Source organism: Camelus dromedarius, chromosome 27 (genome assembly GCF_036321535.1).
Source record: "Camelus dromedarius isolate mCamDro1 chromosome 27, mCamDro1.pat, whole genome shotgun sequence".
Classification (NCBI taxonomy): Eukaryota; Metazoa; Chordata; class Mammalia; order Artiodactyla; family Camelidae; genus Camelus; species Camelus dromedarius.
In genome coordinates, this window is record NC_087462.1 from 11,239,403 (window position 1) to 11,252,806 (window position 13,404).

Genomic DNA, 13,404 nt, shown 5'->3' on the forward strand with positions numbered 1-13,404 from the left:
TGATGAGGTAGAGCTGGCAAAATTGCTGCTGCAAGGCTGGTGCGGTGCAGCAGGCAGGAGGCCCAAGCCAGGACACCAGGTCCGCCCTTCCTGCACTTGCCTGTGCTGGCCGTTTGCTCTCCCAGATCAGTCTGTCTCTGCTTGTTCTCATCTCTGGTCAGTCACTCTCTCCTGTTGCCAAAATAGGACCTAACTGTGGGCAGAGGCTCTGAATCCTGCTTGAGATGTCTCTGCTCTGGCACTGGTCACGCAGGCCTTAGCTGCCTGGTGTGGACTGGACGCAGGTGCCACGTCCTCTGGAACTGGACTTGTAGAAGGAGAACACTTCTTACCAGAGTGTGTTATCTATAGGCTGGGGCTGGAGCTGGGGGTGGCTTGGACAGGTAACATCCTATCTGTTTATTTAGTGACTAGAAGTCAGATCTAGAGTCAGATCCACGCAGCTTCTCTGCAGTCAGGGGCAGCTCGGGCAGACCCAAGGTGGGATGGGGAGGCTGAGGGACTCTCAGCACCAAGAGTCCATAGTACCAAGAGGCAATTAAACTCTTGAGTGCTGAACACAGAAAAGATAGGGGGGAAATGCAAAAGGTACCCCTTATTGCACATTCAGTGGCAAAAATATTGACCCCACAGCTGAGTGGGCGCTTTTTGTGGCTTCCCCAGTCACCCCTCCTGTGGCTGATTAAGGAGATGCCGAGTTCCCATCTCCCAGGGCACTGGGTGTGCGTCCTGGCCCTGCCCCTGACTGGTTGTGTACAGGTTACTTCATCTCTCTGGCCTCGGTTTCTTCCCCAGGACAGTGGGGCGAGGGTACCCTTTCAGAAGTTTCTTGTGAGAATTGGACACCCTGATACCCACAGGGCATCAGGCACAGTGCCTGTCGGCATGAGCACTCGCCTAGGCTACTAGTCCTTAGTTAACTTGCCCACTAGTAAGGGTGCCTGTCACAACAGGGTGGGGTCTGGAGTGGTCCTTGTCCCCTCTCCACTGGTGATGCAGTACAGGAGGGTTGGAAACGCTGCTTGTGAGGTCTCACATTGCACTGTGGGTAGGAGACACTATCAGGAGAAGCCAAAGCTGACAGCACTAACATCTTTGAGAGTTGGTACCAAGGATGCCTAACCCACGGTGTTTTCTAAAGTGCTTCAACCTTGCTTCAGCCAGCAAAGCTTCCCTGAGGCTGGCCCGGTGTTCGCACACATTTGGCACCCAATACGTGTTTGCCGAATGAACAATCATTAACCAAGGCTTCAGTTGGGCCACATGGCCCAGGATGCTGCCCCTGCTCCACCTGCATCCGCATCCCACCTTGAGGGTAGTAGGGGCTCTGGCTGTGATGTCACTGTTCCTTTGACATGAGCCACACCTGATTCTCCCTACAGCAGGCAGGATGTCAGCCGCCGTTGTGCTGTCCCGGGAGCCCTACATGTGTGCACAGTGCAAGACGGACTTCACGTGCCGCTGGCGGGAGGAAAAGGGTGGTGCCATCATGTGTGAGAACTGCATGGCATCCAACCAGAAGAAGGCCCTCAAGGTGGAGCACACGAGCCGGCTGAAGGCTGCTTTCGTGAAGGCGCTACAGCAGGAGCAGGAGATCGAGCAGCGCCTCCTGCAGCAGGGCGCTGCCCCCACGCAGGCCAAGGCTGAGCCTGCCACCGCCCCACACCCCGTGCTGAAGCAGGTGAGGGGCCAAGGCCAGAGTTGTGGCCTGGGAACATGGGCTGGGCGGCCTTGCCTTCCAGGAGAGAGGCCTCATTCCCTTGGCAGGGAGTTGTCGCTAGCAGGCAAGATGTTCTGACATTCTCTCCCACACTCGGCGATCATCTGCCTGGTTGTTAACTGTGCATCTAAATTGCATTTAATGGTGGCATTTGGTGGTGAAAATACTAATTTGCAGTTTCTTTAGATTTTGTAGCTTTCACTTGCAGTGTGCCGGCTGACAAGTGCTTCTTGTCTAAAAGGACTTTTCTGAAAACCACATTGAGATACAAAAGGGGCGTTTGGAAGAAATGTTCTAGCTAAATTAAGGAGAGAAGCAAGTTTGAAGTCAAGTTTTTTTTTTGGCTGCTTTTTTTTTTTTAATTGCTTTGCTTTCCCACCCCAATTTTTTTGTGTTCTTGGAAGTCATTTTGAAACTCACTAATAAACACATCTTCTCAAGATCCCTATGTAGTGGGTAGCTGTGCTGCCCTCAGGAAATTCCTATCCTGTGGGGACTAGGCCTCATGCAGCCACAACTGCTGCCCTTTGGTCACTCTAGGTCACCCTAGGCCAGCCTCTGGACAGTGCTGACCTCGATTTCAACCCCCATTTGTGTAGGTCATAAAACCCCGGCGTAAGTTGGCGTTCCGCTCAGGAGAGGCCCGCGACTGGAGTAACGGGGCTGTGCTACAGGTCAGAACTGCGGTGCCGGGAGCCCCCTGCACCGCGCCACCAACCAGCCCTCACGCCCCAGACCGTGACCACGTCCGTCGCCGACTGTCACGCTGCCTGCGTCTGTCTGTCTGTCTCTCTCTCTCCCTTCCTTCTTCCCCCCCTGCCTCGGTGTAACTTACCTAGTCTCCTGATTTTGGACTTTAGGGATCCCGTGTGGGTGGGGAGAGGTCAGCCAGAACAAGGAGAGGCTGCGCTGAGCATCTTGCCCTCTGTTGCCCCCTTCCCCACATGAGCTGTTGCACCCTCTCTCCACTGTAGGCCTCCAGCCAGCTGTCCCGGGGTTCGGCCACAACGCCCCGAGGCATCCTGCACACTTTCAGCCAGTCACCCAAACTGCAGAATGCAGCCTCGGCCACAGCCCTTGTCAGCAGGACCGGCAGACATTCCGAGAGAGCCGTGAGCGCCGGCAAAGGCAACGCCACCTCCAACTGGAAGAAGGCGCCCCTGAGTACAGGTGGGCAGCCCCATGGGGCTCAGAGCGGGGACCTTGCTGGGATTGGGTCCGTCCCTTCCTTATTTTTAACAAAGACGTGTGCACACACACAAGTGAATGGAAATGGCACAAAGGTTCCTGAACCCACAGACCTGCTTCCTGAGAGCAGCTGCCTCTGATTCTTCAGCTTTGTCTCTTCTACTCACTAAATAGGATCCCTGAGCAAGTGGTAGTCCTGTGTAAATACTAATCACCCTCGTGTCTCCACCCTCTACACCCAGACTCTCAGCGCTTGACCCCAAACTGGTGGCAGAACCAATTTAGGCAGCGCCATCCAAGATCAGTGCACTCTATAAGCATATATGCTCATTTTGCCAGCTCACCCCCTACCCCTCCTGCTATAGAGAATGCCTCTCTTTGCTGTTATAGTGTATCTTTCTCGGTGCACTAGCTTCATTTCTTGCTTATCCAGTGTCCTTCATTACCTGCTTTGTGGGAACCCTCTTCCTGCCCTTTGCCTTGAACAGGTCAGGTGGTGCAAAGTACAAAATAAAATGAGAAAGCAGGCAGGAGGAGAGGGACCCTGGGACGGGAACTGGGATTTTAATTGAGGTGGGCAGCAAAGGCCTCTGAGAAGCTGGCATTTGAGGAGCAGCCTCGGGGAGATGGAGACCCTTAGGTGGTTGTTCCCCAGTCTGCCACAGCCCCACTGTTCCTGGGTTGCTCTTGGGTCATCCTCCACACCATTTTTCCTGTTTTTTTATTATTTGCTGGTCTTAAGATGGAAGTTAAATATTTCTTGTGTCTATCAAAAACGGGAAAGTGAAATGTAGGCACAAAGTGCTGAGAGGAGGAGATGGGAGAGAGCTCGCAGTGGAGCGAGTGTCCTGTCTCCCCTGCCCTCCGTGGTCGCTGCATCCTTGTAGGAAGTAGAGGCACTGTTGTGAGGTCCATCTCACTAGTCAGAACTGGGAGAGCTGGGCTGTCTGTGCAAACAGAACACAGAGCCAGCTGTGCATGCAGCTGACCATGAGTTAGAAACACGCTCAAGTATCAGACCTTGCAGAGGAGAGTAAGCTCAGGCAAGTTCATCCAACTTCAGAAGAATTTGAGCTGCCTTCTTCAGAGATCAGAGAGCATTTGTAAACAAACCAGGCAGAGATACTTTTGCTCAGCATGTTTAAGATTATAGCTAAGAACTCCCAGCGGGTCAGAAATTCCTTTCATGGGAAATTTGAAAGTATATGAAATAAGTGGGTAAAGTCAAATATGAGTGTCCACGTGTATATGCAGTGATAGATAGTAAACTGTGTGAAAATTGTGCGCGTTAAGGGTAATGTTTGAAAGGGAATGTGAAGGCATAAATAGTTGCTGTGTCCAACTATTTGTAGGATTGGAGGTAAAAGTGTCATGGCTTAAGAACAGCAATTCTCAGAAGAGTTCTGCTAGCACTCCTGGTCACCCTGGCTTTCTGGATGGTAGTTTGAGGAAAACTGGGCAGGACCTGGCCAGCAGGTTTCTGGAGTGCTGCCCTTGAATGCACAGGAAGGGCTCTGTGGTAAATTTGACTTTGGAACACTTGTTCCACAAAATATATTAACCCACCAGAAATACTTCTGGTGACACAGTGACTCTGGTCCCTGCTGCAGCTGGGACTCCAGGGCAGTCCTTACCCCCAGGCCAGCCCAGAACCTAAGTGTGCTGGTTGGAGGATGGGAGGGTGAGGTGGGGTCATTTCTTCATTTTCCAAGTATAAACGTGATTATGTGTTCACTGGAGATGTGGACAATACGGAGAGAGGATAATGGCAGGAGCTGTCATCTACACCAGGAGAGCAACTGCTGCACACAGGGACTTCACCCCCGTCTGCCTCTTCACTCGCACGTCACGTGTGTGTAAAGGCCAGCATGTAAATAATAAAGAAAAAAACAGGATGTGTCCTACAGAGGGATCATGCTGTATTTGCCATTCTGTGTCCTTCTCAATGTTTTAATGAGAGAATGTTACCATGTCATTAAAAAACTCTTTGAGGACAAGATAGGTTGTAAAGGCTATATAGTATTCCATCATACTGGATTGCCCTGTTGCACAGTTCAGTCATTTGTAGTTGTTTGCTGTTTTAAGTAGCACTGCGGTAAACACCTCAGTTTTCATAGTTCTGGTAGCTGACGGAATCTCTGATTATTGCCCCACATGTAGGGCTACTGTGGCAGAGGCTGGGAACATTGTAAAGGCAATTGAGTTAATAAGCTCTCTTCAGCTTCAAGGATAAGATTTGTACCATCCATGCTCAGTTCGCCCAGCTGAGGCTGGGGTTCTCCCAGGAGCCTTCTCCGACTGGTGCCGTCGTGGCCTGTTGCTCTGCTCTGTTGCAGGTGGGGCCCTTGCATTCGTCAGCCCAAGCTTGGCAGTGCACAAGACCTCCTCAGCTGTGGACCGCCAGCGGGAGTACCTCCTGGACATGATCCCGCCACGCTCCATCCCCCAATCGGCCACGTGGAAATAGTGCGAGCCGGGCCCAGTGGAGGATAGGCTCCCTCCTCCCTCCCACCTGGCCCCACCACCCTCCACTTGGGAAGACACCCTGCTCCCCAAGAGGGCGAGCAAACGCGGGCCCAGCTGCAGAAGTGAGAGCTCCGATCTTGGCTGCAAAGTCTCGTCGCGGCTGGGGGGTTGCCGCTTCACAGGTGGACCAGGATTATTACTGGGGGACCTTTCCCGTGGGCTTTCTTCCTTTCTTTGCCTTTAGTTTGCCCAACACCAGCAGAAAAGCGGACCTTGGGGGCTGGTTCTGCTCCTGGCGCTCCCCTTCGGCCCCCATGGACGGCTCACCCTAGACACTGTGACACGCTCGGGCAAGACTGGCGCCCGGGGCTTCTGAAGTTGAGTGGAGCGTTCTGTTTTGTTTTTGCTTTTCCCCATCTTAGCCTCCTAATCTTTGACTGCCTTCCTTCATGGCAATCTCTAGGTTGACAGATTTTTTTTTTTAAATCACCTGATGATGATGGAGTTTAATGTAAACCATGCAGACCCAGGGTTCCCTGCCAGGCACGGCCCCCATGCCCTGGAGGGTGGGCCGCAGACCACCCAGCCCTTGCTCCAGCAGAAGGCCTCTGCTGCTGCTCATCCCGGAGACCCCCAACCTTCCACACTTAGCAGAAGAACAAACTGCAACCCAGACCCAGCCAGAGAGCCCGGGAACCTGGAAGCCGTGCGCCACCAGTGGAGGAGGGAAGAGAGAATTGGCAGCAACATCCAGAGCCTGAGTGGGAAGTTGGAGGGGCTGGCTGTTGTGTTTTTTTTGTTGTTGTGGTGGTTTATTTTATTAAATATCTTCCTTTTCTTTTCCTACTTATTTTGATGGACAACGTCCTAAACCCTGGCCTGTGCTCCTGTCAGGTGTGTCCTGGTGGGGAGGTGCCCCCCCCCCCCCCGACTTCAGGGTTTATGTTCGGGTCTAGTTTAGAACCTTCCCTTGAAGCAGGGCCATGCTGCCAGGGTTTGCCTTCAGTTTTGTTTTTGTTTTTTTTACCCTCTAGAGTCTACAGAAATGTCTTACAAAGGATCAGGTCTGCTCTTAGTTGTGTTTTGGTTTGGTTTCTTCCACTCCTTGAAAATCAGTCCATGAGGAAAGGCAGAAGCTGTTATGTGTGTGCTGCACACGAGCTAGCTCTGTGCAGGTGCAAGGGTGTCATGTGCACGCACACGTGTGTGGAGATGGGGTACGCTGCTCCCCACTTCAGCCCCAGCCCTGGTTTTCCTATCCATGCAGTTAGGGACTTAATTTAAAATCCTTATTTTGTAGGGCCATATTCTTTGACTACACTGCTGCAACATTCTAATAAAGGCTCATTTAACCCCCCTCTCATGTTGTGTATCAGTGTTTAGAAAGCATTTTTGACATGCAGTAGAAGACCTAGTTTTGCAAAACGTTCTAATGTTTTGTTGTGTAAAACCTAAGTTTCTTACTGATTTTTGTTCTGAGTGCATAACGTAGACGGGCTGAAGGAGGGGAGGGCAGGAAAAGGGTGGCTTTCATTCCAAGATCCAGGGAATTGGGGGAAAGGAGGGAAACTGACCTTCAGGAGGGGGGTGGGGAACGGTGTGTTTTTACACCAAAAAATCAAGAGTATGCAAGCATTTCTATTCCTCGCATTTTTCTGTGTGCCTGGCAAATAAATACCTGTCTTATACTACTCTGAGCTGTTAGCTCTGTCTGTTCAATGACATGGGCCAGATTTTCCAGATCCTCCAAGAAAGAGTGCCCGGCTGGCCTCCCCTGGCAAACTGACCTCAGTTCTATGCAGCAAGTCGGGATCAGGTGTCTGGGCCAAGGTCACCTCTGCACTGGGAGGTGCACCACGGTTGTTGCACCCCCACAGGGATTGACTAGGTCTGTGACTCGAGGGCCCCGAGCCAAGCCACACACGCTGGCTCCCAACCCCATCTCCCTCAACCTCACTCTCCACCATGCTCAGGAACCACCTCACCTCACCTGGCCAGACTTTCCCAGGCTGTTGAATAGGCCGTGAGTTCAGTCTAAACTGATCACAGGCGGAGGGCAGGATGGCCAGGCTCTGACCCTGCCTCTGCCTCCTCCAGCCCAGCATTTCTGGAAGCATTCCCATAGGAAGGACTTGCTGTGACGTAAATGTAGCTTTTTAAAAAAAGGGGTCAAGAAGGTGAGATGCCTTAATCTTTATAAGTTCATTTCTACTGTCTCAAAACTTTTTTTTCCCCTTGAGTTTCCCCTTTGCACTGTAACTTCTGTGATAAGCCCCAAGTGAAGTGGTTCTGTGATGAAATTTATGTTACAAGAAAAGGCGTTAAATACCTCTGGGTTTGGGAAGGACGTTAAGGGTATTCTCCCGGTCCCAAAGCCCACCCCTCAAAATCAGCCACAGCTCTGGGAGCCTGTGCTGAGAGGACCCGGTTCCCTGGAGCCATGAGAATGTGGGAGTCCCCAGTCCCAAATGAAGATTGTAAATCCCCAGTAATGTGTGATAGGGACCCCCAAAAGCAACTGGAAACTACTCAGAACCTCAGCTGTTACATGAACTGGGGTGTGGGGTTCACCGAGCTTACTTCCCCATTTTGACAGTGGGGGGAGCAGCTCTGAAACGGCTACATGTATGTGGGCCTGCGTGTACACGTGGATGCTCACACAGATGAATGTGTCTACGTGGAGCTGCCCACGGCTCTGGCCATCCTGACCATGTTGTGGGGAGTCCAGTCCCCAGTATCCCATGTGTGCTGTTGGGACCCACACCTTTGATATGGTCAAGAGTGGCTTTTCTCTGGGAGGTGGTGGGTGCAGGGATGGCTCTGCTCTTGTCTGCTCTAAGACCTACATGAAGCAAAAGCTCACTCTAGTGCAGAGGGAATGAAAGGCGACAATACACCCCTGCTGTGTCTTGTGGCTCTTGTGTCCCACGTGTCACTCTCCTATGGGCAGAGAGACATGGGGAGGAGTTTTCTATATGATAAATTCTCATCACAGGGGTGTAAATAATGAAAGATAGTCCTTGCTGCTCTGCCATAGGGTTTTTCTTTGATACCTAGTCATGCTGCACATGGTGTTTGCCTAAAGAACTCGGATGAGCTTTTTTTTTTAAAAGGACCGCTTAAGTTTTATAATCCTTAACAAAGAAGGTGTACTAGACAGTTACCCTAGTGTAGGATATTTGGGAGGTGGTTTGTTTTGGTTGAGGGGAGGAGGTTGTCACTTGTATTTATTGTGACTCTAAGTCTTTGATAATAAATGTGAAAAAAAAAAAGTCGGCCACTGAACCGGGATACGAGTTCTAATAAACAGACTGGAATCAATGGCTATACATTGTGTCATGAGGAAGTTTTAGAATCTGAAGGATAATAAAGAAATGGATGATGTGTTGGCTGTGTTTTTCTTTTGTCCCCTCCGCCCTCGTTTTCCTGCATTGTTTTTGTCCCCACTTTGGGGCAGCTTGAAGACTTGGGAAGGTACAACAAGGTACCTTTGTTAACAGGAAAGCAAAGGATAGGATACCCGCTTTTGGGCTGCTTTCAGACCTCACTTCCCACAGGTATGGAGTCCTCAAGCTTGCCTCTGGGCCTCCATCTCCACCAGAACCTGGAGCTTTGTGGCCTGTTTACCCACAGCATTGGGAGTGGGCTGAAAATCCAGTGGGTTTTGCCCCTCGGGCTGGCTCCTGGCCATCACCAGCCTCTGTCCCAGAGTGGTGGGCTTTTCTGGAGTGCTTTTCAGGCTTGGCATGGCACTGGGTCTGCTGCAGGACATGATGCTGCAGATGTAGATTCTAAGCACAGAAGGTGGGAGCTACCCAGCTGGCTCTGAAATCAACAATTCCTAGTGATTTACTTTTCACAGGCTGACACACTTTCAAGTTTTATTCACAAAATGAGATCTGTGAGCACTCTGACGAATTCCAAAGTGCATAAAATGTGACCCTATTTTCCTAGGTGCTTTTTGTTGTTATTTCATGTTACTGGGGCATCCCTGCCTGGGAGCTGAGGGCTCTCACCAGTGGCCACAGCCAGCCTGGTCTCACCTGGGCAAGGCACAGAACTGGTAGAAGACATGACTGAAATTCAACCCAAGCCTGTCTTGCTCCTGTGACACTGATTGGTGCCTCACACCCCCAGAGACTGGCTGAGAGAAGCCCACCTCTGGGGCTCCAGTTAGCCCTCAAGTGAGTCTTTGCTGGATCAGGCACAGGCTCCCCCAGGGACCAAAGGCAAGTCTCAAGCAACTTCTCCAGCAAACAAATGGGACACAAGCCCTGGTCCCTGAGACCTTGTCCCCTCTGAACTGAGCCTTAAGTCTGTGGCCATAAGGTGGGAGGATCCCCAGGCCCATTGCTTACACAGATTAGTCAGTGCATGTGTCACACTCCAGCATTGGGATCGCACCTTGCGACAAGGGCACAGGAAGAAAGAACGGGGTGTTGGAGCGGGGGGAGGTGACCTTTTAGGCCAAGCCTTGAATGAAGAGAAGGGAAGAGGGCAGGAAGTGGGAGCAGTCTACACAAAGGGTCAGAGGTGAGACCACGCAGGGCAGGTCAAGGACAAAGGAGAATAGTGTGCCTGGACCTTGGAGGCAAGAGGCAAGGATGTGGGTTTTATTCTGAGTGTAGTTCAGAGCCTCAAGAAAGCTTGGGGGCACAGTCCTCCAGTGAGCCATAGCCCCTCCCAACAACCCTGAGGATGGGTTCCTGCTTCCATTTTCCAGGTTGGAAGCCTGAGGTATGGCCCTGGTCAGGAGAGGTGCTCTTCTAAACTAGGATTGGGTTCTTTGTCTCAGCTCCGAAATGAACCAGCCCAAATAGGAGCAAGGCATTTCCCCTCTTAGCCTCAGTTTCTCTGCAAAATGAGGGGGTTGGGGTCACAGCCTTTTTAAAGGGAGCGAGGGGGGAGTTGGCACCTGAGAGCCATGGAGGGTGAGTGAGCAGAGGTGGGGCATGGTCAGACCCATAAGCTGCCCACCACCCTCTTCAGGGACTGTGGGGCTCAAGTGGAGGCAGGTAGGATAAGGGCTTATGGTGGCATTTTCCATACACCCCAAATGACGACAACCATTGTCACCAAACCCAGTAAACTTATCACAGGCAATAACCCCCCAATCTCCCCCAGACCCTGTGGGGTCCCTCTCTAGGCACCAGACACACACCTTTCCCTCTGCACCTCCTTTCCCTCTCCATTCCAGCCATCAGAGCTTCCTGGCGTTCCTCAAACACACCAGCTCCATTCTGCCTTGGGAACACTTGTTTTCTGCAGTTTGCAAGTGTTTGATTCCTTCTGGGCTCAGCTCAAATGTTGCTTCAGTCCACCCCTTGGTCACCCCCACCTGGCATTTAGCACAACTTACAATTATTTTATTTCTACACTATTCTTTACTTTTGACTTGCTTCCTCACTGAAAGCAGGGATGGATTCAAGCCATTCTGCTGAGTCCCAGAGCCTGGCACACAGAAGGCACTCAAAAAATGCATGGATAAACAGAGTACACAATGAACGCGGCATATTCATGCCCCACCCTCGATTCTCCCCACCAGATGCTTACCCTCACCAAAGAAGGGACCCTCACTAAGGAGAGCTTCCACCACCTCCCCAACTCACTTTAGACATCTCTGGGTGCAAATCCCAGCTGTTCTTGAGCAAGTGATACCTATGAGGGCCTCAATTTCCTCTCTTGCAAAAGCTCAGTTTCTGTCGAGGCAGACGGTCTCCGCCCCTCATCGTTCCACCCTTAAAACACTAGAAGGGTGCTGGGGTCCTCTCTCTCTAGTCCAGCACCCACATTCCCAGGACCATCACAACGCCCAGGGACGACTCCAAAGCCCGCCAGGGTGGGGAGCCTGCAAGGTTCGGGTTCGAAACCTCCCAACTCCCTTTTCACACCTGGAACAAGAACCTCCACAAGCCTTTCTCTAAAATGGGGCTCCTGACCCTACCCCGGGAGCGATGTCCCCCGCCCCCGCACTCCGTTAAAGGGGGCCATCGCTAGAACCAGGTGCGAGAAAGAGCGCGTTTATTGCAGGTTCCAAGGGGAGCAGCGTCCCGAGCACGCCTTCCCTCACCGGCATGCGCAGCTGGCCGGGGACGGACGCCCTTCGCCTGCGTCCGCTCGCTGGCAGCTGCTCAGTGGAGTCACTGCCCGCCGCGTAGCCGCCGCTCATTCCGCGCAGGCGCAATGCTTCCGTCTTCTCTCGTCCCGCCCCCTCCCAGGGTCTTCTCGAGGGGGAATCGAGGAAGCGCATGCGCCCTCCTGCTCTCGGGATCCTGGAGGAGGAGCTAGTCCAAAGCCAGGCGACTGCTGCGCCCGGCGTCTTGGGAGTGGGGAAGGGGGAAGAGCGCGTGAGCAGCGGCGCGCGGCGGCTTCGCGGCACTCCAGAAACGCGCTGCTCGCGCGTGCGCTGCGCTTGCGCAGTGCTCGGGGCGGCGGGAATAGTGGGAACCCCGGCTTCTAGCCGGAGTCCCCCGCACGTAGCCAGCCGTTGCGCGCTACTTGGCCCGCGGAGGGCCTGGCCGACGGGCTGAACTGCAGCAACTCGGCGATCAGGGCCTTGCAGCGCTCGGACAGCTCGAGGCCGTCGGGGTAGAGAACGCCGCGCTTCTGGCGCCGGGGCAGGCCTGCGATGTCTGAGTCGTCGAAGGGCATACACCCGGTGACCATGACGTAGAGCACGACGCCAAGGCTCCACACGTCGTACTTCTTGGGGTCGTAGGGAATGCCCAGGAGTACCTCGGGCGACGCGTAGGCGGCCGAGCCACAATAGGTGGTGCTCAGATCCGGGTAGCCATGCGCCTGACGGCCGAAGCCAAAGTCAGTGAGCTTGACGCGACGCTCATCAGGGCTCAGCAGCACGTTTTCGCACTTGAGGTCGCGGTGCACTAGGTGATGGTCGTGCAGGTAGCGCACAGCGCCGGCGATCTGCGCGAAGAGGTCGCGCGCTTGCCCCCCTGGGATACGCCTGTTTCGCTGCACGGCCTGTAGTAGGTCGGTGGCGGCAGCCTCCATCACGATGTACAGCTTCCCATTGCACACCTCAATGAACTCGAAGACGTGCACGATGTGCGGGTGCCGCACGCCTCGAAGGATGGACAGCTCCCGTGGCAGGAACTTGTTGACGAAGTCGGGCGGCGCGCGCCGCCGGTCCACCACTTTGATGGCCACCGTGCCCTTGTACTTTTTGGACGTGGCCACCTTCACCTTGGAGTAACTGCCCTCGCCTATTGTGCGGCCCAGCTTATAGCCGAGTTCGCTCAGAAGTTTGTCGCCCGACATGGTGGCGCCTGGGGCGCGTGGGGAGCAGGAGGCGGCTGCTGTCGGGGGGCGGCCGGACTCCGATCTCGGGCCTAACCCATGGTGCTTGGCACCTGCACACCCGCACCCCCATGTGCCCACTCCCGGGCCCCCGCCGCCGCGGTGTCTTTTATTGCCCAGGTAACAATTTCTGCCTTGTGAAGTGACCGCGGGCGTCACCCCCGCCTCGGGGTGGGGTCTCCCGCAGGACCCCGTCCCGTGGTGTCCCCCAAATCCCTAAGGCTTTGTGACTCATAATCGCTCTGGATGGTCTAGTTCCCGATGAGAGGAGACTAGCAAGAGGTCCCGACAACCACCGGGAGTGGAATCCGTGCCTGGGATTTGGGCGATTCCTCATGAGTCCGAACCTGAACAGCAGCCGCCCTCCAACTTAGTGTACCTAGCCATGACCCTGTGGAGCCCTGGACTGCCCGCAGAGCCTCCTTAGAGGGTAGAAAATGGTAAAGAGACCTGGCTCCCACCAGAGCTTGGGGTTTCCGACTGTCCCGCACATCGCTCCAGAGGGAAAGTGAATAGTAAGTCTTCTGGTGCAAGGACCTAGGCGACCAGACGGACTGCAGGCGTTGACACCGACTGAGCCAGCCCCATCTGGGAGAAGAGGAAATAAGAACTCTGCCGCCGCAGATGGGCCGCGCAGTCGACCCCAGGCCCCACTACCAGAACCCTCCCACGCACTGGAGTGGATGCACCAACGCCCTAGGTTTCCCAGCCGG

At 53.7% G+C, this 13,404-nt stretch overlaps 2 protein-coding genes across 11 annotated transcripts in view; one reads left to right on the forward strand and one right to left on the reverse strand.

Moving 5' to 3' along the window:
- GATAD2A (GATA zinc finger domain containing 2A) overlaps nt 1-8,760 on the forward strand; it is a 92,437-nt gene extending 83,677 nt beyond the window's left edge. For 7 of the 10 annotated variants that reach the window (XM_031437724.2, XM_031437719.2, XM_064480064.1 and 4 more), the window contains 4 exons: nt 1,383-1,681; nt 2,320-2,394; nt 2,695-2,890; nt 5,245-8,760. In XM_031437724.2, coding sequence (XP_031293584.1) covers nt 1,383-1,681; nt 2,320-2,394; nt 2,695-2,890; nt 5,245-5,375 — 701 coding nt within the window. In that variant the 3' untranslated portion in view covers nt 5,376-8,760. The remainder of the gene's footprint in view (nt 1-1,382; nt 1,682-2,319; nt 2,395-2,694; nt 2,891-5,244) is intronic. The other 3 variants (XM_064480065.1, XM_064480068.1, XM_064480066.1) reach the window with 3 other exon arrangements.
- Nucleotides 8,761-11,681: 2,921 nt separating this feature from the next.
- Nucleotides 11,682-13,392, reverse strand: TSSK6 (testis specific serine kinase 6). Its single transcript, XM_010997345.3, has one exon. It carries the CDS (start codon nt 12,650-12,652, stop codon nt 11,831-11,833), a length of 822 nt encoding a protein of 273 aa, XP_010995647.2. The 5' UTR covers nt 12,653-13,392; the 3' UTR covers nt 11,682-11,830.
- Between the last annotated feature and the right edge of the window lie 12 nt (nt 13,393-13,404).